The sequence below is a fragment of the Oncorhynchus mykiss genome, chromosome 5 (genome assembly GCF_013265735.2).
Source record: "Oncorhynchus mykiss isolate Arlee chromosome 5, USDA_OmykA_1.1, whole genome shotgun sequence".
NCBI classification, from domain to species: domain Eukaryota; kingdom Metazoa; phylum Chordata; class Actinopteri; order Salmoniformes; family Salmonidae; genus Oncorhynchus; species Oncorhynchus mykiss.
Window position 1 is genome coordinate 46,571,573 of NC_048569.1, and position 25,882 is coordinate 46,597,454.

Here is a 25,882-nt window from a genome sequence, read left to right on the forward strand (position 1 = left end):
AAAAACTTACCAAACCGCTACACTCTGCCTACATCGTTGTCACCATGTTAGCTAAAGTAAAGTATAGCTAATATAAGTAACGCGTTAGTAAACCCGCTACAATCATGCAGTAACGTTAGTGTGCAGTCAGTAAGCAGTTACACCGGTGGGCCCCGGGTGGCAATAAATGAGTAATGCCAAAAGCTTACCATAAATGAATTGGAAAAGTTCCATCGTTGTTTTGGAAAGTCATAGCCAGCTAGCTAACATAGCATCCCTCTTTCTGAGCACGGTGTTTCAGTAGGCTAAACTAGGTAGTTGCATTTGCCTGCTAAGTAAGTGAAACTGAAAAAAAATAAGGAAATCTCTCTCTTGCTTCTCCTTCGTTTTGGAAAAAATACATTTGTTCAAAACTGTTCAACTATTGTCTTTCTCTCTCTTTGAGTCAACTACTCACCATTTTCTACACTGCAGTGCTAGCTAACTGTAGGTTATGCTTTCAGTACTAGATTCATTATCTGATCCTTTGATTGGGTGGACATGTCACTTCATACTGCAAGAACTCTGATAGGCTGGAGGACGTCCTCCGGAAGTTACAATTACTGTGTAAGTCTATGGAAGGGAGTGAGAACCATGAGCCTCCTAGGTTTTGTATTGATGTCAATGTACCCAGAGGAGGACGGAAGCAAGCTGTCCTCCGGCTACACCATGGTCGCTACCCTACAGAGTGCTCTTAAGGCTACTGTAGACCTTTTTGGCAGAATTGTGTTTTAATCAGTCATTTGGTGGCGTGTTTTATATTTAGTATAGTTTTATTTTAAAAGGATAACTTTCTAAACATTTTACAATTGACATTTTGATGATATTCACTGAGGAGGATGGTCCTCCCCTTCCTCCTCTGAGGAGCCTCCACTGACTGCTTGGTACCACATTTATACAATTTTGTACAAATGGGCTTTCACATTTTCCTTACAGCTCCCTGACTCAGGCATGTCAAGCCTTTTTTTCTCCATTTCATTAGCAGCTAAGGTCTTACAAAGTACCAGGCCATAATCAGCAGCACACTTATATCCATTCACAGGTTCCACCCATTGATTCAAAACAGAAAGACTGAGACGGAGTATGGTGTGAATGTGTGAAAACATTTACAATTTATTAATAGATGCAGGTGAGGCTCACAAATTCTGTTAATAACATCATCAGAGAAGTGTAAATGTTCTAGTCCCATAATGATAACCGCAGTGGAATAGAACAGTATTTGGACTGTTTCCTTTGCAGCCTCAGGCCATATTTCTCATTGGAGAAAAAGCTAAGAAGTTAAAGTGTGTGTGGAAGCAGTCTGCTGCAGTGCACTGGCAAAGGAGAGGAGACACAGCAAGCACAACAGCAGAAGCATTAAAACATCAACCTCTAAAACAAACAAAGTAATAAAAAGGGAAAAACAATCACAGGTAGCTTCTCAAAATGGCACCCTATTCTCTAAATAGTGCACTACTTTGGACCGAAACCCTAGTCAAAAGTAGTGCAGGTAATATAGTGTTATTTTGGACGTAACCAAAAAAACAAAAAGGCATTCCAGTGACTAATTCAGGTTAAACAATTGGATATCATAAATACTTTCACTATGGATCTTATCCATTGCAATTATTAAGACCTGCTTGAGTGGGGCACAACAGTTGATCTACAATCTCTGTATGTACAAGTTATATCTGTCTCCAGACTAGTCTGTGAAATTCCAGTTTCACATATCGAAGAGGGTGTATAGGGGTTACGATTTACAATGAAGTTCTCAGTCACCATAACACATGGAGAACTAAAGGCACTGTAACAATTTTATAATATCGAAAACAACAATTGTAGATGATATTAAGGTAAGTATTGGCGTAAGTGGGGCCATAGTAGTGGTGGTTCTGGCCATCTTAACTAATGCAATACACACCGTATTAAGTGGCATTAGGCAGTACACATTTTGAATTGGTTCAGGTCAGGCTAGTTCCATTCAGTCAAAACAGCTTTGCCTTTAAAATGGCTGCCTCTCTAAAGACCAATACCCTTACTCCCCATATGGATTGACAAGGTGAGATGCAACATCATACCTTTACACTGAATAGTAAGCATCATTCTAGAACCTGTCGACTCCGTGTCAACACTTTTACTATATGTGCCATTGTAATATAGGCAAATGTAAATACTTGTGTGTGACCCTCTATTTACATTTTGTAATAAGCAAATAAAAGTTAAATAGCTGCACAGGCACAATCAAACATTTATGTCAAGACTTGCTGGAGTGGACAGGGATGAAATACCATCGAGAGCTCTTACTATTTCAAAGGGCAATGGGTATCAAGAAGTCCTATTAATTAAGGACAACACAAGACCGTAACAGTTAGAATGTCTTGGCTCGGCTGTTGTTCATTAGTACTTTGCATTATAGTAAGTGTACATCTTTGTCTGATTTGCTCCATTCCGTGCAAGTCTCTTCTCACAGGGGCTGTGTTTGGGGTGGAGAGTGCAAAATGCTCAGTCTGGCCAGAGAGACCATTCCATGTTAGGCTGTTCTGTCCATCCCTGGCCTGGCTGTGCTTTTGGACAATCTCCAGTGGTCTGCCTTAGTCCACACAGTAAACAAAACAGCAGTCTGTAAACTAGAACACATACAGTTGAAGCTGAATGGTCAGTCAGTGATGCCTTGCTTTCATGCATGTCGTTGTAAAGGAGGCAGGCAGGCAGCAGGTTCACATTGTATTTTCGTATATCCTCCGTGACAGATACAGGGAAACCCAAGGCATTGGTTCATTGTCTCTACACATTGTCCACAAACTCGCCCCAATCCTAAAACTATCCAATCTTTTCAGATCTCATGGAGTGCCTAGGGAGCTAGGGGTTGATTTGGGATTCAGACAGTTTGTCCAGTCAGTGTTTCAGTCATTTGAGTGAGTAGAGCAGTTCAGCAGTATGACACAGGGACAGAGGGTGAGCGGCGCTGAAGTACTGACAACACAGCCAGTCTTCCAACTCTGCGTTCCTCTCCGGCTCCAGAGACCTCTCAGCAAACTTCATCATCAGCAGGGCTCTCTTCACGTCCAGCCAGTTGAGGAGGCCCTCGTGGCATGGCCCTTCTCCGGGGCCCAGCCTGTCTCGGTTCCCCCACCGCTGCTGCTCCATCAGGTCCCTCCGGGGGCCCCACAGAAGGCTCTGCAGCACCCGCTTGGCCTCCTGGATGTGGATGCGTTTCATTGGGTCTGGCTGGAGGAGCAGCTGGGTTAGTCTCTGGAGCCCAGTGGAGTAGAGGGAGACTGGAGGAATGGGGGGCAGGTCCTCACAGTTGTAGTCCTGTTCTTTCAGTTTTGGGCTCACCTCGAATGGGTTGGGCTGGTGGAGCAGCTCGTAGATCAGGATTCCCGTTTGGAACTCGTCGAATTTCCGGTACTGGGCGGCCGACACGATTTCCGGGGCCAGGCGGGCGTGGTCGCGTTTAATGCGGGGATCATTGGCAGTGGAATCCTCAGTGTTTCGCTGCTTGGCCTTGGCGAAGCTGGCGATGACCAGGCGGGGGAGGTGCTTCTGGTCGTAGGGGGCATTGGGGTTGGCCTGCAGGGGGCGACGGTGAGGGATCAGGAGAAGGTTCTCCAGACAGAGGTCGCGGTGTGTGACCCCGTGCTCCTTTAGGTGCTCCAGACCGTTGCACAGCTGCAGCAGGAGGAAGCAGACCCGCCGTTCGTACACCTAGAAAACAATACATTTCAATAGTAGAGCGCTATTCATCAGAAATCACCAAGCTCTGTACATCAAAACAAGATTTTTTTTAAAGGCTGAAAGCTTAAAGCAAAAATGAAGAAAGCTATGAGTGTCCCAAAATGGTACCATATTCCCTATATAGTGCACTACTTTTGACCAGGGGCCTAGGGTGCCATTTGAGACGCAGACAGACAACTGACCTCTGGCTGAGCCTGGTGGAAGGACGCCCACTCCTTCACGAAGTCTGCCGTACTCTGCTGTGGCACCTCCTGGGTGATAACCACCACGCGTTCCTTGTCCCCCTGCGTGGGGTTGGGCCCGAGGGGCAGTGAAGCCTCGTCAGGGGGGAGCATGCTCTGGGGGACGCAGGCGATGAAGTGACCACAGTCCTGCTGGAGGTTGAAGTGGGGCGGGAGGGTTTGCTGGACAGACAAGCCGTAGAGGTGACCCTGCTTGGCTTCAGAGGTCTGGCTCTTACAGATCTGGAGGGAGAGAGGGAAACATACTGGTTATAGTTAGGTAGAGAATGGAGGAGGGGAGAGTCAACGCCATGATGTGGAGAGAATTAGGAAAATGTCTGCCTGGCACTTTCAGAGAACAGAGTGGAGGAGGAAGAGACTGCTTAGACCACAATGTGCATAGTGGGGAAAATACTTGAATTACATTGATAGACAAGAGTCAAAGCCCTGATGTGGACAGAATGTGGAAATACTTCAGTTATAATTGAAGCAGTTTTATAACTTAAAACGTATAGTTTTATATACTATCTCTGCATCCAGAATCAAATCTCGCCTGTGTGCTTGCACGCTACTTGAGACTTTGCAAGAGTCTTTCCCCTTATTGTACTACTTCAAGTAGACACATTAACACATTCTCTACTTGCACTTGGTGAGATTTAGTATTCTCACTCGCTGTCACCAAGCTTTAAATCCTGCATTCATTCTGATCTTGTTTTCAAGCAGACAAACACTGGTACACTAATGGCAGCTATGATGAATGAGTTTCATCATGTACCATACGTGCAAAGCCAAACACTGTGTGTTGCATCCCAAATTGCACCTTATTCCCTATATAGTGCACTACTTTTGACCAGAGTCCTATAGACCCTAGTCAAAAGTAGTGCACTATATTGGGAATAGGGTAAGCTCTGATATGACATAGGGTACTTCCCAAATTGCACCCAATTCCCATATATAGTGCAATACTTTTGACCAGGGCCCATAGGGAAATGTAGTAGACTATATAAGGAATAGGGTGTTATTTGGGACAGTCTGATGATTAATATGAAGGCTGGATTATTTCATACACTATGTGTGTGTGTGTGTGTGTGTGTGTGTGAGAGAGAGGGGATCTTTGATGTGTGTGTGTGTGTACAGGCCTTGACAACAGGCGTGTGTATAACTGTAAATCCTGGCTGGCATGAAAAGATTAATGGACACAGAGACATTAGGAAAGACTATGCAGAGCCTCGGCAGCAAACCTCCCTTAACACACAGGGCCCTGCTCTGGATTTACACGTTGCTAATGACTTTGGGACAAAGGTCAGTCAGAATGAATGCAGAGCAGCATACCCTCCTCCCTCCACGGCAGGCTACAGTACATTCCCTGGAGGTACACTAGAATGGTGGGACCTTCCTTCTCTTCCCTCAGAGAACAAACCAAATCTGTCCCAAATGGCACCCTATCTCCTATATGGTCAAAAGTAGTGCACTACGTAGGGAATAACATGCCATTTGGTACATACACAAAGTGAAGGGGCTGTGGCTCCCTCTGGTTCTCTAAACAGTCAAAAAGCTTGTTACTTCATTGGACAGGTTTTATTGTTTAGCGAGCTAGTCTTTAACAAGGTAGGAAGATGACCGTGATTGATGAGTAGAACTTACACAGTCCAATCACAGGGGAGTCTGAACGTACACAATCCAATCAGAGAAGAGTTTGAGGGCCTCCCGAGTGGCGCAGTGGTTAAGGGTGCTGTACTGCAGCGCCAGCTGTGCCACCAGAGACTCACGCCTAGGCTCTGTCGTAACCGGCCGCGACCGGGAGGCCCGTGGGGCGACGCACAATTGGCCTAGTGTCGTCCGGGTTAGGGAGGGTTTGGCCGGTAGGGAAATCCTTGTCTCATCGCGCACCAGCGACTCCTGTGGCGGGCCAGGCGCAGTGCGCGCTACCAAGGTTGCCAAGTGCACAGTGTTTCCTCCGACACATTGGTGCGGCTGGCTTCCGGGTTGGATGGCGCTGTGTTAAGAAGCAGTGCTGCTTGGTTGGGTTGTGTATCGGAGGACGCATGACTTTCAACCTTCGTCTCTTCCGAGCCCGTACGGGAGTTGTAGCGATCAGACAAGATAGTAGCTACTAAAAACAATTGTATACCACGGAATTGGGAAGAAAAAGGGGTAAAATAAAAAAAAATTTTAAAAAGAGAGGAGTTTGAATTTAAACTACAGATTACAAAGAACCTCTTCTCACGGTAATTATGTCTCTCACCCACACACACACATCCTCGCCACATGCTTGTTTATAATTCCACACGTTTCCCCCCCCCTCTAAATGTATTCTCAGCCTTGTTGCTTTGTCTTTCAGACTTATTATAAACATTAAACACCAGAGTCCTTGATAGCAAAACATTTTGATTATCAAGCACCACATGAGAGCCTTGGCCCCCAAAACAATCCCACTTTGAAACTCAAGAACACAGACAGACATATCTCCCTAGGGAAAGCGTTCTTCTGACCTAAAAGGGGCCTAGATAAAGGTTAACTAAGAAAGTTTGTATTCAGTTACCTTGACTGTGTGTGTGTGTGTGTGTGTGTGTAGTGTAAAACTTGAGAACACAGAGAGCTATGGAGATGAAAGGTATCTAAGGTTGTCACCTTGACAGCGTAGGAGTTAGATGGGTCGGAGGCGCAGGCAGCAGAGTAGTACACAGCATCGCCTGCATTACAGCTGGCTTTGTTACAGGTCAGTTTGAACAGGGACCAGTTGCTCTCATCGAAGCGCAGCGTGTTCTTCTGACTGCGGGTGAAGTGGTCCTCACATTTCAGAGCCAGGCGCCGCAACGACTCAGCGTACAGGCCTCCCAGCTTAGAGTAGATGCCCTCTCTACTGTCTATGTTACTGAGCAGGGTCTGCAGCTGCAGGCTAGAGCCGTGGCTGGGCCCGGAGGCTGAGAGGTGAGGGCCGCTGAGCTGGGGGGAGGAGGAGGAGGTGATGCTGCCCCGGCTGTGTCCTCCGAGTCGACCACGTACTTTCAGGGGTTCGTCCAGGGTCCGGGAGTGCAGGGGGCGACTCGGAGGGCCATGACAGCGCTCTAGGGATTCGGAGGAGTAGAGGGGACGGGGGTCGACAGGGGAGGACGGGAGGCTGGACAGGGATGGTACATCTGGACGAGATGCGTTGCTCTCGGAACCACTGGTGAAGGGGAGGCGGGGGATGGCCCAGAACAGGGGTTTCCCAGCTGCGCTGTCAGGGGCGGAGACAGTGCGGTTCACCATCTTCTTCTCGGGGAGAGGCGGTGGCTGCAGCTGGTTGGAAAGGTTGTTGCTAGGGAACGGGTCAGGGTGAGGAGACACTGGAGAGGAGTCCATGGGGCTTCTGGGAAATGGGGAGGCGCACGACAGACGAGGAGCATCGTGGGAACCTGTAGAGAGCGAGAGAGAAGTCATCAGTATTCATGTTGATATTGGATATCACACAGAGACAGGCTACAGGCACTAGATAAAATATTACATTTGAAGCACATTTCCATTTTTTTACATACTGAATTTACTTCAACACTGGAGAACTACTAGTACCAGCAGCATCAACACTTCTCTGATCAAACAGTTGCCGAATCCATATACATATAATAAAAAACATTTGATCAAAACATCTCACACTAGAAAAAAACTCTGAGCTGAGTGTGTGTGTGTGTGTGTGTGTGGTGTGTATGTAAGAACCCAAGCTGAGCCATAAGGGAGACTGGGCATCTATCACACCACTATCAGATTGGGGGTGGGGGGGTTGGGTAGTGCATGTAGGCTTTTTGTCCCCCTACTTTTGATCTGAAATCGCTAGCACCCACTAACGTGTCATTTTTGCAGATTCTAAGTGTTTGCGCTAGTAATGTATCAATATTTGTCTATGAAATGACCAATGAACATATAGCACAACTTTGGATTTCACCCCTGTCTCGAAATCAAATGATGTTGATTGTTTTGAGGTCTTTACTGAGTAAGCTTCTTTTCTCCTCTTGCTTTGGCAAAGCAGTGCTGCTCGCCAAAAGGGTTTGCTGTCCTTGTTATAGAATGATAATTCGGAAAGTATTCGACCCCTTGACCTTTTCCACATTTTGTTATGTTACAGCCTTATTTTATCCCCCTCATCAATCTACACACAATACCCTACAATGACCACGCTTAAACAGGTTTTTAGAGAATTTGGGGGGGAAATATCACATAAGTATTTGTTGAAGCACCTTTTTTTTTACCCCAATTTGTAGTTACAGTCTTGCCCCATCACTGCAACCCCCATATGGACTCGTAAGAGGTGAAGGTCAAGAGCCGTGCGTCCTCCGAAACAAAACCAGCCACACTGCTTTTTGACACAATACCCAGAAGCCAGCCCACCAATGTGTCTGAGGAAACACCGTACACATCGTCGACCGTGTCAGTGTGCAGTATGCCCGGCCCGCCACAGGAGTCGCTAGAGCCTGATTGAACAACACCATCTCTGTCGACCAAACCCTCCCCTAATCTGGACGACACTGGGCCAATTGTGCGCTGCCCCATGGGTCTCCCGGTTGCGGCCGGCTGCGACAGAGCCTGGACTCGAACCAGGATCTCTAGTGGCATAGCTAGCACTGCGGTACAATGCCTTAGACCATCATGCCATCATGCCCTTGTTGAAGCACCTTTGGCAGTGATTAGTCTTCTTGGGTATGATGATACAAGCTTGGCACACCTGTATTTGGGGTGTTTCTCCCATTGTTCTCTGCAGATCCTCTCAAGATCTGTCAGGTTGGATGGGGTGCGTTGCTGCACAGCTATTTTCAGGTCTCTCCAGAGATGTTTGATCGGGTTGTCTTCTATACTGATAACAAGTTCAAACAGGTGCCATTAATACAGGTAACGAGTGGAGGACAGAGAAGCCTCTTAAAGAAGAAGTTACAGGTCTGTGACAGCCAGAAATCTTGTTTGTTTGTAGGTGACCAAATACTTATCTTGTTTGTTTATATATATATATATATATATATACAGTGGGGCAAAAAAGTATTTAGTCAGCCACCAATTGTGCAAGTTCTCCCACTTAAAAAGATGAGAGAGGCCTGTAATTTTCATCATAGGTATACTTCAACTATGACAGACAAAATGAGAAAAAATAATCAGAAAATCACATTGTAGGATTTTTAATGAATTTATTTGCAAATTATGGTGGAAACTAAGTATTTGGTCACCTACAAACAAACAAGATTTCTGGCTGTCACAGACCTGTAACTTCTTCTTTAAGAGGCTCCTCTGTCCTCCACTCGTTACCTGTATTACTGTCACCTGTTTGAACTTGTTATCAGTATAAAAGACACCTGTCCACAACCTCAAACAGTCACACTCCAAACTCCAAACTCCACTATGGCCAAGACCAAAGAGCTGTCAAAGGACACCAGACACAAAATTGTAGACCTGCACCAGGCTGGGAAGACTAAATCTGCATTAGGTAAGCAGCTTGGTTTGAAGAAATCAACTGTGGGAGCAATTATTAGGAAATGGAAGACATACAAAACCACTGATAATCTCCCTCGATCTGAAGCACCACGCAAGATCTCACCCCGTGGTGTCAAAATGATCACAAGAATGGTGAGCAAAAATCCCAGAACCACACGGGGGGACCTAGTGAATGACCTGCAGAGAGCTGGGACCAAAGTAACAAAGCCTACCATCAGTAACACACTACGCCGCCAGGGACTCAAATCCAGACGTGTCGCCCTGCTTAAGCCAGTACATGTCCAGGCCCATCTGAAGTTTGCTAGAGAGCATGTGGATGATCCAGAAGAAGATTGGGAGAATGTCATATGGTCAGATGAAACCAAAATATAACTTTTTGGTAAAAACTCAACTCGTCGTGTTTGGAGGACAAAGAATGTTGAGTTGCATCCAAAGAACACCATACCTCTGTGAAATATGGGGGTGGAAACATCATGCTTTGGGGCTGTTTTTCTGCAAAGGGACCAGGACAACTGATCCGTGTAAAGGAAAGAATGAATGGGGCCATGTATCGTGAGATTTTGAGTGAAAACCGCCTTCCATCAACAAGGGCATTGAAGATGAAATGTGGCTGGGTCTTTCAGCATGACAATGATCCCAAACACACCGCCCGGGCAACGAAGGAGTTGCTTCGTAAGAAGCATTTCAAGGTCCTGGAGTGGCCTAGCCAGTCTCCAGATCTCAACCCCATAGAAAATCTTTGGAGGGAGTTGAAAGTCCGTGTTGCCCAGCAACAGCCCCAAAACATCACTGCTCTACAGGAGATCTGCATGGAGGAATGGGCCAAAATACTAGCAACAGTGTGTGAAAACCTTGTGAAGACTTACAGAAAACGTTTGACCTCTGCCATTGCCAACAAAGGGTATATAACAAAGTATTGAGATAAACTTTTGTTATTGACCAAATACTTATTTTCCACCATAATTTGCAAATAAATTCATAAAAAAATCCTACAATGTGATTTTCTGGATTTTTTTTCTCATTTTGTCTGTCATAGTTGAAGTGTACCTATGATGAAAATTACTCTCTCATCTTTTTAAGTGGGAGAACTTGCACAATTGGTGGTTGACTAAATACTTTTTTGTCCCACTGTATGTATACAGTGCCTTGCGAAAGTATTCGGCCCCCTTGAACTTTGCGACCTTTTGCCACATTTCAGGCTTCAAACATAAAGATATAAACCTGTATTTTTTTGTGAAGAATCAACAACAAGTGGGACACAATCATGAAGTGGAACGACATTTATTGGATATTTCAAACTTTTTTAACAAATCAAAAACTGAAAAATTGGGCATGCAAAATTATTCAGCCCACTTAAGTTAATACTTTGTAGCGCCATCTTTTGCTGCGATTACAGTTGTAAGTCGCTTGGGGTATGTCTCTATCAGTTTTGCACATCGAGAGACTGACATTTTTTCCCATTCCTCCTTGCAAAACAGCTCGAGCTCAGTGAGGTTGGATGGAGAGCATTTGTGAACAGCAGTTTTCAGTTCTTTCCTCAGATTCTCGATTGGATTCAGGTCTGGACTTTGACTTGGCCATTCTAACACCTGGATATGTTTATTTTTGAACCATTCCATTGTAGATTTTGCTTTATGTTTTGGATCATTGTCTTGTTAGAAGACAAATCTCCGTCCCAGTCTCAGGTCTTTTGCAGACTCCATCAGGTTTTCTTCCAGAATGGTCCTGTATTTGGCTCCATCCATCTTCCCATCAATTTTAACCATCTTCCCTGTCCCTGCTGAAGAAAAGCAAGCCCAAACCATGATGCTGCCACCACCATGTTTGACAGTGGGGATGGTGTGTTCAGCTGTGTTGCTTTTACGCCAAACATAACGTTTTGCATTGTTGCCAAAAAGTTCAATTTTGGTTTCATCTGACCAGAGCACCTTCTTCCACATGTTTGGTGTGTCTCCCAGGTGGCTTGTGGCAAACTTTAAACGACACTTTTTATGGATATCTTTAAGAAATGGCTTTCTTCTTGCCACTTTTCCATGAAGGCCAGATTTGTGCAATATACGACTGATTGGTGTCCTATGGACAGAGTCTCCCACCTCAGCTGTAGATCTCTGCAGTTCATCCAGAGTGATCATGGGCCTCTTGGCTGCATCTCTGATCAGTCTTCTCCTTGTATGAGCTGAAAGTTTAGAGGGACGGCCAGGTCTTAGTAGATTTGCAGTGGTCTGATACTCCTTCCATTTCAATATTATCGCTTGCACAGTGCTCCTTGGGATGTTTAAAGCTTGGGAAATCTTTTTGTATCCAAATCCGGCTTTAAACTTCTTCACAACAGTATCTCGGACCTGCCTGGTGTGTTCCTTGTTCTTCATGATGCTCTCTGCGCTTTTAACGGACCTCTGAGACTATCACAGTGCAGGTGCATTTATACGGAGACTTGATTACACACAGGTGGATTGTATTTATCATCATTAGTCATTTAGGTCAACATTGGATCATTCAGAGATCCTCACTGAACTTCTGGAGAGAGTTTGCTGCACTGAAAGTAAAGGGGCTGAATAATTTTGCACGCCCAATTTTTCAGTTTTTGATTTGTTAAAAAAGTTTGAAATATCCAATAAATGTCGTTCCACTTCATGATTGTGTCCCACTTGTTGTTGATTTTTCACAAAAAAATACAGTTTTATATCTTTATGTTTGAAGCCTGAAATGTGGCAAAAGGTCGCAAAGTTCAAGGGGGCCGAATACTTTCGCAAGGCACTGTATATATATATATATATATATATATATATATATACAGGTGTACCTTTCCAATCAATTGAATTTACCAAAGGTGGACTCCAATGAAGTTGTAGAAACATCAAAGATGATCAACGGAAGCAGGATGCACTTGAGCTCAATTCTGAGTCTCATCTGTTTGCTTTTTTCTGTAAAAAAATTATGGAGTATTGTGTGCAGATTGAGTTTAAATTTTTTATTAAATCCATTTTAGAATAAGACTAACGTAACAATGTGGAAAAAGTAAAGTGGTCTGAATACTTTCTGAATACACTGACTGTTTAAAGCAAAACTATCCAAACTATTGCTGATGGTGAACCTGAACAATCAAAATAAAATCGAACGCAAGCCTCGATCCGCAGGTAGGCTATAGCCAGATCAGAGTTGTGTCTCTAGTAGCTTAATTCTATTCTGGTAAAACCCCATTTTCAACAGCACATTTGATAACAATAAGCTTGAAAATGATATTGGTTGTCAATCAACTAATAAAGCCTAATATTGTGCAAGCCATTTTACAAGCATTTGAATGCTGAAGGTGCCCCGCAGCTACAAGATCAGAAATAGACCTCTCTTCGGGCAGTGCGCGAAGCTGGGCACAGTGTGCAGTTTCACTAGGCTGCTGATATTCCCTGGGGTTGTTCGGCACGCAAAGGGACTATCAACGCATTTAAAAGAGCGGTATTTTCAGAAGGTAGAAAGAAAGTTATTTGAGAAAAAAACTAAACAACAAACCAACGATTCGTAACCTTTGAATTGATTTTCTGACTGATGCATGCTAGATCTGGATTGGATTGGGGTCCCGATCTTAAACATCTGAACTAGGAACCAATGCGTATTAGTGAATCGTTACATGCCCAGTATGAGCAATAGGGAGAGTGAGGAGAGCGACTAACTGCCGCTAGTAGTTACTGTTGAACTAGGAGCCTACCGCCTCAGGCGCCTGTATTGATTCTTATAATTGGAGGTTTGTGTCCTTGTGCCTCCCTCACCCAGAATGCTATACATATATAGTACATTACCAATACAGCACATTACCCCTCACCCACAAACCTACAGTACATTAACCCTAACCCATAAACCTATAGTACGTTTTCCATAAACATACCGCACATTATCCATATGTAACAGATTGCATTCTGTTCTGCCCCGAGTGGGGATTAAACTAGCGATCTTCTGCCCAGCAACTCAAAGCCAACCATCTTAGCCAACAGAGCAAGCTACATTATCCCTCACCCATAGACCTAGAGTAAATTACCCGTCACCCATAAACCTACATTAAAGTACATTATCCACAACAGCATCTGCCTGGGTGACTTTGGCTAGCTGTACCCATCCTATCACTGTGTCTAAGTGTCCCTCCCTTATAACGTCTAACATCTTAGTCACATTTCATCTATTCAAAGTTCCCTGAGAGGGTGGAGTGAGGGAGTTCAATATGATGGTCAACATGTCTGCTGTGCTATACCATTAGGAAATGGTGAATTAAAGAGTACAATATAAAGAATGTGAAACTCCACAGTCTAACCCAGAGAGATGGGTAAGTGTGTGCTTGTTGACAGTAAGGCTGCTTCTCAAATGGCACCCTATTCCCTACAAAGTGCACTACTTTTGACCAGACCTTTGGGCTCTGGTCAAAAGTAGTGAACACTGTAGGAAATAGAGTCATAGAGTCACATTTTTAACACCGACTAAATGAGTGAGTTTCCAGAGCGGAAATCTAAAGGAAAGATGGCATGTCTGCATGGAGCAGCAAAAGCCCGTATTTTCCTCCTTATCAAAGTCCCATAATTATCTCTTCAAACACTTCCCAGGAAGTGAGGCAATTACATACTGTCTGGGAGTGTCCCAAATGGCACCATATTCCTTTTGAGTGCATTACTTTTGACAGGAGACCTGTGGTCATAAGTAGTGCACTACATAGAGAACAAGGTGCCATTTGGGTTGCATCCCCTGGGCTTATATGGAGAGACGAAGACAGTGACGCCAGACAAGAGTGATGGTGCGTCAGACCTCAGCCAGCAGTGTGCAGGGTTAGACACACGCACACACTCACTTGCACTCAAACACACACGCACACTGATTCAAATCGGTCTATCTGGGAAAAGTATATTTCAAAACCAAGGCTGGTCACACAGACAGAGAGACAGGCACACACACAAGGACAGAGAAATGAACGCTGGACTTCTGCTACTATAACCTCATATCTGACGTAGCCTTTTCCTCTTCTGATTGTTCTCTCAATCTCAACCTAGTTAGACGGCTTCCTTCTAGTAGAGCCATGTGACTACCACAAATGGAAAACAAGTGAAGACGTTTTTCCTAATCAGGTAACATGGTATAAAGGGCAAGATTTCCACCAGGACCAACACTGGGGCACAATTCTTTTACATTATTGCAAGAGGCTGCAATTTTCTCCTTCCTCCGTTAATACAAAAAAAAAAAAAAACTAGACTACGGTACCTCCTCCAATAAGATGCACTAGACTCTGTTCATTCACTCTCTACAGATGCAGGATCTTAAATGCAGGAAATGAAACATTTGTAGTGGAGTTGAGATTTCCACTTTGAAATTTCAGACTTGATTTTCCCTTACGAAAAATCTATCAACCCCCTAAAAAACATCAATTTAATTATAATCCGCATAATAATTCACATTTCCTTTTGTGGCAGGATTAATTTCCTGCTGTAGCAAACTGTAGATCCTACGTCGGCACATGCAGAGGATGCTGACCAATCACAAGCGAACTCTCTCACTCTCTGCATGGCTTGTGCATACTGGCCAATCACAAGCGTCCCTGTTTAAAGTGTGCAGTTAGACTCTGGTGAGGAAAGAAAGGGCTTTACCTGTGTGTGTGTGTGTGTGTGTATGTGTGTGTGTGTGTGTGTGCCAAAGAAGGGCGCACCTTCAGTGGTATGGCAGTATTTTGGCTACAGGCAAACCGATGTCAACCAAATTGAAGTGTTGTGTAAAAAGTGGCTCAGAGTTGTGGCAACAACAAGAGACAACACGACAAATGTATTAAATCACTTGAAGAATAACCATCCCCTACTTTACGATGATTGCATGGTGGGAAAAAAACATCTGACAGTAGGAAAGCCCCTCAGCCACAACCAGCCGCTGAAACAGGCATTGATTACAGACATAGAAATCACAGAGGCTATCCCCTATCACATAGCTTAAAGAAATGTTCCTATTTACACAGTCAGCAAAGATGGCTTCAAGAAGATGATGAACAAGCCGGACAGGAGATACAAGATTTCCATCTCGCACATATTTCTCCTAAGTCGCCATTCCCAACACCGTATAACAAAATGAAGGGAGAAGTTGAAACGTTGAATGTCGCGTTGAATGACTGGACCAAACTCCAATGTTTTGGACAGAGGCTGCACCTTGCAATCGGAGACCTATGTGTTACATGTTTTTGTTAAGGCACTTTTGTCTTATCATTTCAATTATAATAATGAGTCTACTTATACATAATTACACAATCATAAGCTTCCTATTCCATCTGTAGCCTATGGGTATCTGAATAAATAATTCACTTACGTTAATTAAGAACTCATAATGGTAAAATAGAAATAAGGAACTCATTATGTTATTCATTAATTAATGAAAATTATTTAGATAATAAAAATGTGTTTTAATACAGTTGAAGTCGGAAGTTTACATACACCTCAGCCAAATTCATTTAAACTCCGTTTTTCACAATTCCTGACATTTAATCCTAGTAAAAATTCCCTGTTTTAGTTCAGTTAGGATCACCACTTTATTTTTAGAATGTGAAATGTCAGAATAATAGTAGAGAGAATGATTTATTTGAGCTTTTATTTATTTCATCACATTCCCAGTGGGTCAGAAGTTTACATACACTAAATTAGTATTTGGTAGCATTGCCTTTAAATAGTTTAACTTGGGTCAAATGTTTCGGGTAGCCTTCCACAAGCTTCCCACAATAAGTTGGGTGAATTTGTCCCATTCCTCCTGACAGAGCTGGTGTAACTGAGTCAGGTTTGTAGGCCACCTGGCTCGCACACGCTTTTTCAGTTCTGCCCACACATTTTCTATGGGATTGAGGTCAGGGCTTTGTGATGGCCACTCAAATAACTTGACTTTGTTGTCCTTTTTTATTTTTTAAAAATGTATTTTACCTTTATTTAACTAGGCAAGTCAGTTAAGAACAAATTCTTATTTTCAATGACGGCCTAGGAACAGTGGGTTAACTGCCTGTTCAGGGGCAAAACGACAGATTTGTACCTTGTCAGCTCGGGGGTAACCTTCCGGTTACTAGTCCAACACTCTAACCACTAGGCTACCTTACACGGAACCCAAACCGGCTGCGCACGTGCGCCATCGTGCGCTATCGTGCATACATTTACTTTGTCCCCCTACACCAAACGCGATCACGACATGCAGGTTAAAATATCAAAACAAACTATGATCCAATGACATTAATTTGGGGACAGGTCGAAGAGCATTAAACATGTATGGCAATTTAGCTAGTTAGCTAATTTGTCCTATTTAGCTAGCTTGATGTTATTAGCTCATTTGTCCTGTGATATAAACATTGAGTTGTTATTTTACCTGAAATGCACAAGGTCCTTTACTCCGACAATTTATCCACACATAAAACGGTCACCCGACTCATTTCTAGTCATCTCTCCTCCCAAGCTTTTTCATCTTTGAACTTATATGGTGATTGGCATCTACACTTTCATAGTATTACCACGACAACCGGCAAAACAGTCTTTCAATCACCCACGTGGGTATAACCAAAGACGAGATGGCACATGGGTACCTGCTTCTATAAACCAATGAGGAGATGGGAGAGGCAGGACTTGCAGCGCGATCTGTGTCAGAAATAGGAATGACCTCTGTTTTAGCCCTTGGCAACGCAGACTCTCGTAGGCGCGCGTGAGCGAGCAGTGTGGGTGCAATAATTGAATAACATATATTCCTACATTTATTTTGCAAAGCTTGCGCACGCGAAGCAAGCGGTGTTGTCAGGGTATTAGGACATTTTGACACAACTTTGGAAGTATGCTTGGGGTCATTGTCCATTTGGAAGACACATTTACGACCAAGCTTTAACTTCCTGACTGATGTCTTGAGATGTTGCTTCAATATATCCACATAATTTTCCTTCCACATGATGCCATCTGTTTTGTGAAGTTCACCAGTCCCTCCTGCAGCAAAGCACCCCCACAACATGATGCTGCCACCCCGGTGCTTCACGGTTGGGATGGTGTTCTTTGGCTTGCAAGCCTCCCCCTTTTTCCTCCAAACATAATGCTGGTCATTATGGCCAAATAGTTCTATTTTTGTTTCATCAGACCAGAGGACAATTCTCCAAAAAGTACGATCTTTGACCCCATGTGCAGTTGTAAACCGTAGTCTGGCTTTTTTAAGGCGGTTTTGGAGCAGTGGCTTCTTCCTTGACGAGCGGCCTTTCAGGTTATGTCTATAGAGGACTCGTTTTACTGTGGATATAGATACTTTTGTACCTGTTTCCTCCAGCATCTTCACAAGTTGTCCTTTGCTGTTGTTCTGGGATTGATTTGCACTTTTAGCATCAAAGTACGTTAATCTCTAGGAGACAGAACGCATCTCCTTCCTGGGCGGTATGATGGCTGCATTTTCCCATGGTGTTTATACTTGCGTACTATTGTTTGTACAGATGAATGTGGTACCTTCAGGTGTTTGGAAATTGCTCCCAAGGATGAACCAGACTTGTGGAGGTCTACAATTTTTCTTCTGAGGTCTTTGCTGATTTATTTTGATTTTCCCATGATGTCAAGCAAAGAGGCATTGAGTTTGAAGGTAGGCCTTGACATACATCCACAGGTACACCTCCAATTGACTCAAATGATGTCAATTAGCCTATCAGAAGCTTCTAAAGCCATGACATAATTTTCTGGAATTTTCAAAGCTGTTTAAAGGCACAGTCAACTTAGTGTATGTAAACTTCTGACCCACTGGAATTGTGATACAGTGAATTATAAGTTAAATAATCTGTCTGTAAACAATTGTTGGAAAAATTAATTGTGTCATGCACAAAGTAGATGTTCTAACTGCCTTGCCAAAACTATAGTTTGTTAACAAGAAATTTGTGGAGTGGTTGAAAAACGAGTTTTAATGACTCCAACCTAAGTGTATGTAAACTTCCGACATCAACTGTATATAGGTGTAATAATTATATCTATTATCATATGTAGCCTATAACAATGTTGGAAAATATTTGTTTCATTTGGTATTATATTTAGTTACCACAGTATGTATGTTTAAAAATCGCAACTCATAATCGCAATTGCAATATCTGGCCCCCCCAAAAAATCACACAGCCTTGTGTGTAGCGCTCACTTAATTATTTTTGTTCTGCTCTTGTATCTCTTGTCTCTAGTTTTTGTGTCCCGGCGGGTGGCTGTACTCACCAGAATCAGAGAGGGCTCTGTTGGAACCTCCAGGCAGGCTGTCAATCGAGGCTGAAGGCAGGCTGCTGCTCCCCAGGCCACAGAGACTGTAGGACAGGCTCTCTACGGAGCCCTGCTGGCTACTCCGGTCCAGCTCCACACTGCTCTGACTCATCTTACCAGACACCCTGCAGAGAGAGGAACATAGAGACTGACTGACTGTGTGTGTATGTGTGGGGGGGATTGTTTAGTGCCTTATCTCCATAACCAGGAAGTTAAATGAATAATAACACAACAGCTTCCCACCATTAAAAACAAATGAACACTCACTGTTATCATGTCTGATGCTTGCACTGCTTAAAAACAACTAACAACATGTCTCTACAATTACAGACAGTGTTCTCTATTCTTCCAACCAGTTAAAAAGAACACAGAATCTTAGTACTCCTGTCTAATTTCAGGAAACTGGTCGAGCGTGTGTTGTTTGTGTGCGTTGTGTTGTGTGCTGCTTCCCTGTCAGTTTTGCTTCAGGGAATGAGACGGTTGTTTACGATCTACTTTTGTTTCTCTTTCATCTTATCTAGATATCGCAACCTGTCTGGATGTAAATAAGACAGTATGGCCACTCCATTAGGTAACTTGCCTCAACTCTTCACAAGAACACAGAAAATATCAGTTAGATTATTCTCACTTTCCTGGCTGACTGAGTGTTTGTTGTTGCTGTGTCTCTTTAGATAAAGAATTTTCTAGCACACAATACTTAGAACCAAAATAATGCCAATTCATGAAAGAGAGACAATACAGACTGTGGTTTGCCGAATTGACCGTTCAACAATGCTGTTTTTGAAAATGTTTGCCCCTTTCCACCTCCTAGCCCCATTTTAATAATTTACCTGTTCTCCAAATCAACCGACAAAAGCTCTACTCTAAAACGATAGATAGAAAATCCATTTTTGGTTTCCCCTGCCATGATTGCGTCTATCTGATTATATCTGAATGAAAAGGAGCTCCATCCTCCTGGGGTAGTTTTTCTGATCATGGGACGCAATTAGACTGAGTGAAAAAGCCGGCCACTGCTATTCAGTTGCTTCATTATAGCTGGTTAATGGGATAACAGAGCTTAGGACCGACCGTCTCCTTCATCTCAGATTGACTGGCTCTATTGCTCTATCCACTGGGCCTTTTAACTGCAATCACCTCGTAAATCACCACAACAAAATGTGTGTGTGTGTGTGTGTGTGTGTGAACCCTACTCATTCTTGAGCAGAGCAGGATCCAGTATTATTTTTCACACCAAAGGTTTACAGTGACTTGCGAATGTATTCACCCCCCCTTGGCATTTTTGTTGCCTTACAACCTGGAATTAAAATATATATATATATTTTTTTTTTTTTGGGGGGGGGGGGTTGTATAATTTGATTTACACAACATGCCTACCACTTTGAAGATGCTAAATATTTTTTATTGTGAAACAAACAAGAAATAAGACAAAAAAACTGAAAACATGAGCGTACATAACTATTCACCGCCCCAAAGTCAATGCTTTGTACAGCCACCTTTTGCAGCATTTACAGCCGCAAGTCTCTTGGGGCATGTCTCTATAAGCTTGGCACATCTAGCCACTTGGATTTTTGTCCATTCTTCAAGGCAAAACTGCTCCAGCTCCTTCAAGTTGGATGGGTTCTGCTGGTGTACAGCAATCTTTAAGACATACCACCAATTCTCAATTGGATTGAGGTCTGGGCTTTGACTAGGCCATTCAAAGACATTTAGATGTTTCCCCTTAAACCACTCGAGTGTTGCTTTTGCAGTATGCTTAGGGTCATTGTCCTGCAGGAAGGTGAACCTCCGTCCCAGTCTCAAATCTCTGGAAGACTGAAACAGGTTTCCCCTCAAGAATTTCCCTGTATTTTGCTCCATCCATCATTCCTTCAATTCTGACCAGTTACCCAGTCCCTGCCGATGGAAAAACATCCCCACAGCATGATGCTGCCACCACCATGCTTCACTGTGGGGATGGTGTTCTCGGGGTGATGAAAGGTGTTGAGTTTGCGCCAAACATAGGGTTTTTCTTGATGGCCAAAATGTTTCTTCCATAGGTTTGAGGAGTCTCCCACATACCTTTTGGCGAACACCAAACGTGTTTGCTCATTTATTTCTTTAAGCAATTGCTGTTTTCTGGCCACTCTTCCGTAAAGCCCAGCTCCATTTTTTTAATAATGGATTTAATGGTGCTCCGTGGGATGTTCAAAGTTTCTGATATTTTTTTATAACCCTACCCTGATCTGTACTTCACCACAACGTTGTCCCTGACCTGTTTGGAGAGCTCCTTGGTCTTCATGGTGCCGCTTGCTTGGTAGTTCCCCTTGCTTAGTGGTGTTGCAGATTCTGGGGCCTTTCAGAACAGGTGTATGTATACTGAGATCATGTGACACTTAGATTGCACACTTTATTGAACTAATTATGTGACTTCTGAAGGTAATTGGTTGCACCAGGTCTTATTTAGGGGCTTCATAGAAAAGGGGGTGAATACATATACACACACCACTTTTCCATTTTAATCATTTAAAATTATTTTTAAAATTTCACTTCAACAATTTGGACATTTTTTTTTAATGTCCATTACATGAAATCCAAATAAAAATCTATTTAAAATACAGCTTTTAATGCAACGAAATAGGAAAAACACCAAGGAGGATGAATACTTTTGCAAGGCACTGTATGATGATGGAAGACGGTGGAAATGTTGAGGTGGAGGTAAAAAGTAAAGGACAGAGTGTGTGTGTGTGTGAGAGAGTGTGGTGGGGGTGGGGGTGAGTGAGAGGTTGAGGTACTCTCTCTAAGTTTCAAACTCTGAGATCATTTGTATCCTAAATATCAGATTTCCCTCATCAGATTTCCCCCCCAGCTACCATAGGAATGTAATAGTGTTAATTAGTGTCCTGAGTAAATGTAAAGACAACCTCCTCAGTGACAGTCAAGGATACATTACAGGGAAGGACCTTGAGCCTTTAAGAGAAGACATGCATGGACAGCCTCCCATCATTACGGTCTCATGCAACAGTGCCAATGTCTTATAACTGGACATTTGTTCTGAATCGTAGGGACACTTAGGATGAGATCCAAACAAACGCAGATAAATGTCCTGTGCACTGCGGTAAACTTTCAAAGGCAATTTCCCAGACATTTCCAGTTATCACGTTCCCGGTAAACACTGCTATTGTAGGCTCTAGCATGAAATCACTTCACCTTCATTGCAGTGTACAGGTAATCCATCTGTATTTGTCTGGATCTCAGTACTTATAACTTCAACTAATATGTAGAAAGTAAACAACAGGGCTAAGAAGCCTTGTGGATCTGTTGACACTCACGATATCATTACATGCATGTGGTATTTTTAAAGAAGCATCAGGGTTGAGGGGAGGGCGAGTTATATGGGGTTGAGGAGCGAGTGAGTTATGAGCGGTCAAGTTATAAGGGGACTACAGATGGCAGTGTTGAAAGATGAGCCTCACTTGCCTGTGGGTGATGTTGTGGTAGATTATGTTCTTCAGTACTGAGTCTAACTCTCTCTTCTCTTTCTCTGTTTCTCTGAGTCACCCAGCCCTCCTTTGAGTTACAAAAGAGAATAGCTGCCTAGTAGCGAGGTATCTTTAAAGTAGGCCGCAGCCTCCATCACTTCCCCTGCCTGATGGTCAGTGAACTGTGACTACGTTGTCAGATGATGGTTGGATAAAAAGGTTACCAAAACAATAACAATCTCTGAAACCTTGTTTATCATGGCATGGCTTCCATTAGCTCTTCAGGCATGTGTCTTTCTAATAAATCACCAGTGTCTAAGGGGTTGAGTAATAGTGTACATTGACGCCTACCTGGTGGCCAACCTGCCTATACTGTGCCCCTCTCCGTCCCTCGCTAGCTCGCAATGAAAGATGTGTGTTTGTGTTCTTGGAAGTACGGCAACTAATCAGTCTCCTCCGTGATCTTGACACTCAGAAATGGGAGTTGACACCGGGTATTATTTTGGAGTCGACTCTCCACCACTACATCATCGTTGTTAATAGTTGGAAACATGGCAGAGAAAGGCAAGCGAGAGCAGCAAAGTCCTGTATGGTAATACTTTGAGAGGTTAAATGAGAAGGAAATGCAAACTTTGCAAGGTGGAATTGGGATACAGTAATGGTAGTACAGGTGCAATGCAAGGATCAGACCCTTTCTTTCAATTTTTGCCTAAAATTACATACCCAAATCTAACTGCCTGTAGCTCAGGACCTGAAGCAAGGATATGCATATTCTTGATACTATTTGAAAGGAAACACTTTGAAATTTGCGGAAATGTGAAACTAATGTAGGAGACATTAGATCTGGTAAAAGATAATACAAAGAAAAATGTTTTTTTTATTTGTATTTGTTTTCATCACCTTTGAAATGCAAGAGAAAGGCCAATATATGACTTAGGAATCTAGGCGCAATTTCATTTTTGGCCATTAGATGGCAGCACTGTATGTACAAAGCTTTAGACTGAGCCAATGAACCATTGCATTACTGTTCAATATGTTGTATCAAGACTGCCCAAATGTTTAACCATGTGAAAGGTACACGTTAAGACATTTTTTTAATTTATCATATCCCTAACTTGAAACTCTAAAACTAGATAGAAAGTATGTATAAATAATAATAGACCTATATATTTCAAATAAGTGCCCTTTTCCTGGCCCGCAAATAGATTTTGAGGAACAAATCGGTTGAACAAAATCTCTGCGGCCCTTTGTTGAATTTTGAAATCCAGATGTGGCCCTCGTCACAAAAAGTTTGCCCACCCCTGATCTAAACTATTATGTACTACATCTGTACTATTACTATACAGTAACATATCTAAAAATTATTTATGTTCCAGCCCGGTCATTATGAATATTTCCATTTGAAAAATGGTGGAATAGGGAATCGAGGAGGACAGTTCTGGTTGAAATAGATTACTGCGAACACGATTTCTCTTCACAGAGCCAGCGGGTGACCTTGGCAAGTAGCCTATTTAGCGATCGATACAGAGTGTTAGAGGATGATATGAGGACCATTGATGGGAGTCATGTGCTGCTATGAATAGCAATAGAGAAGCCCACTCTTATGATAATTCATCATAACATTATTATAGAGTACATTATATGTACATATAGGGTCCCTGAATTCATTCATGTGGGTCTTACTCAGAAAATACCATCCAGATCTATAACTGGCTCATTGCTGTTGGACAATATACAGAAAACTGAGTGAATGTTATGATATGAAGTCAAGTGACAGCCTCATCATTTTGTATGCTACCCTATCACCATGGCTGGCTGTGAAAATAGCATTCCTGTAGCCTTCTTCCAGCAACAGCACTGCAGCATCCGCAAGCTAGCCTGTTAATTAAACATGGTGTTAGGCTAGCGAGGTTATAAATACAACATTAACACAGCCTGATGAGGACTACCTGCTGTGAAGAGGCCACACACATACACCATACACCACACACCACACACCACACACACACACACACACACACACACACACACACACACACACACACACACACACACACACACACACACACACACACAATAGTAGCTGTAGCTGCTGTGATTGTAACTGGGAATGGGGATCCATATAAACGAATAAGACACACAGGCAACACAACAGTTTGTATCAGTTCCAATATGAAATTATCCCATCTATAATAAAGGACAGCAGCCAGTGACACACTGTGACACATACTTATAGCACTACAGACATAGAATGACTAGATTCTGTTTCAATGGCTGAACCGTTCATTTCCTTTTTAAGCATTTAGCAGACACTTCCTATCTAGAGCGACTCACTTGAAGTAAGTGTGGAAGAGTTCACACAACTCCAGGACTGATTCACCAGTAACGTTGGTGTGTTGTAATGCTGTTGCAATGCTAATTTTCTTGCCTTGCAATTGCAGGTTAGTTATTATTTTGAGAAGAATAGTGACCATTGTTTCAGCAACAAGGTCATATGAAAAGCAGGCCAGTCATAAACCACTGCCTTGCTGCCAGGGATATTAATGTACAGCCACAGGGCCCTCCCTCCCTCTTTGGGAAGTATATTAATGTACAGCCACAGGGCTCTCCCTCCCTCCCTCCCTCCCTATCTCCTCTCTCTATGGGCAGCAGTCACTGTACCCATAACACGTGCAGAGCAGAACTACAAGCAGCAGCAGCAGCAGCAGCAATGGGACGTGTGGTGTGGTGCAGCAACGCTTCGTTTCACAGTGCTCCGTCTGCCACCGCTGAGAGCTACACCTTCGAGAGCTTTATGTTTTATGAGTCCTCAAGGTCTCTGTCAGTCATGCTCCCAGGATGGATATAACCCATTTAACGTTCAGATATATCCTACATCCGTCTGTCGCCAACCGTCTTTTATGGAAGATGCGTTTCACCCCATCACCTCCTATCCAGATGACTGGGGCTGCATGCCAAATGGCACCGTATTCCCTTCATAGTGCACTCCTTTTGACGAGAGCCCTAGTCTCTGGTCATAAGTAGTGCGTTATAAAGGGAATAGGGTGCCATTTAGGACGCAGCCTGTAACCTCCATCCACATCCCAACCCTGGAGAAATACACCTGGAAGGCATGACATGGGGAGGTTTATGTAATCAGATAGGAGATGCCCGTATCTATCTGGGCAGCAGGCAATGGATTCACACACAGGGCTGGTTTCAGCTCTCAGCTCTGACAAGCAGTGCCAACCTACACCTGACAAGAGATCGCCTCTGACCTCTAACGATCTCGATCCTACTGCAATGTTATTGTTTCAGTCCATAAGTTGTATGGTTTTGGTCTGACAAAAAATAACCTTAATTTGCAGTACTTCCAAAAACACAATACAGAATCTGAATTTTACCAAGATTAGAACCATCTTATTCAACATAGGGCAACAAAGAAAGTTCACTAAATCATACCTACAAGACCATATTGTTTTTGTTCAACAGAGTTTGGCTAAAGGTATGTTTTCAGAAAAGTCTCATACAGTACCTCAGACTGAAGTATCAGCAAAGGTCCAGGCAGGATGGCCATCAGACACATTATGATTCCAGGTCCTTACTCACGTTCAAAAAAAACCACAAACTATGAAGTATTGCAACACTCCCTCAACAAGAGTCATGTGTGTATTTAAAGTCTCTCTCCACAGAAAAAGCAATGGCACCTTTTAAACGCCAAATAAAAACACCCGTATCTCACAACCTCCACAAACCACACAAACACACTTCTTCACTGCAGCGTTTC

At 43.2% G+C, this 25,882-nt stretch overlaps 1 protein-coding gene across 3 annotated transcripts in view; it reads right to left on the reverse strand.

Annotated features, from left to right (window-relative positions):
- Positions 1–1,100: 1,100 nt before the first annotated feature.
- Positions 1,101–25,882, reverse strand: part of LOC110523962 (inactive tyrosine-protein kinase PRAG1) — a 37,642-nt gene continuing 12,860 nt past the window's right edge. For all 3 annotated transcript variants that reach the window (XM_036977696.1, XM_021603140.2, XM_036977695.1), the window contains 4 exons: positions 18,617–18,783; positions 6,588–7,354; positions 3,918–4,199; positions 1,101–3,705 (listed from right to left, as the gene is read on the reverse strand). In XM_036977696.1, coding sequence (XP_036833591.1) covers positions 2,905–3,705; positions 3,918–4,199; positions 6,588–7,354; positions 18,617–18,783 — 2,017 coding nt within the window. In that variant the 3' untranslated portion in view covers positions 1,101–2,904. The remainder of the gene's footprint in view (positions 3,706–3,917; positions 4,200–6,587; positions 7,355–18,616; positions 18,784–25,882) is intronic.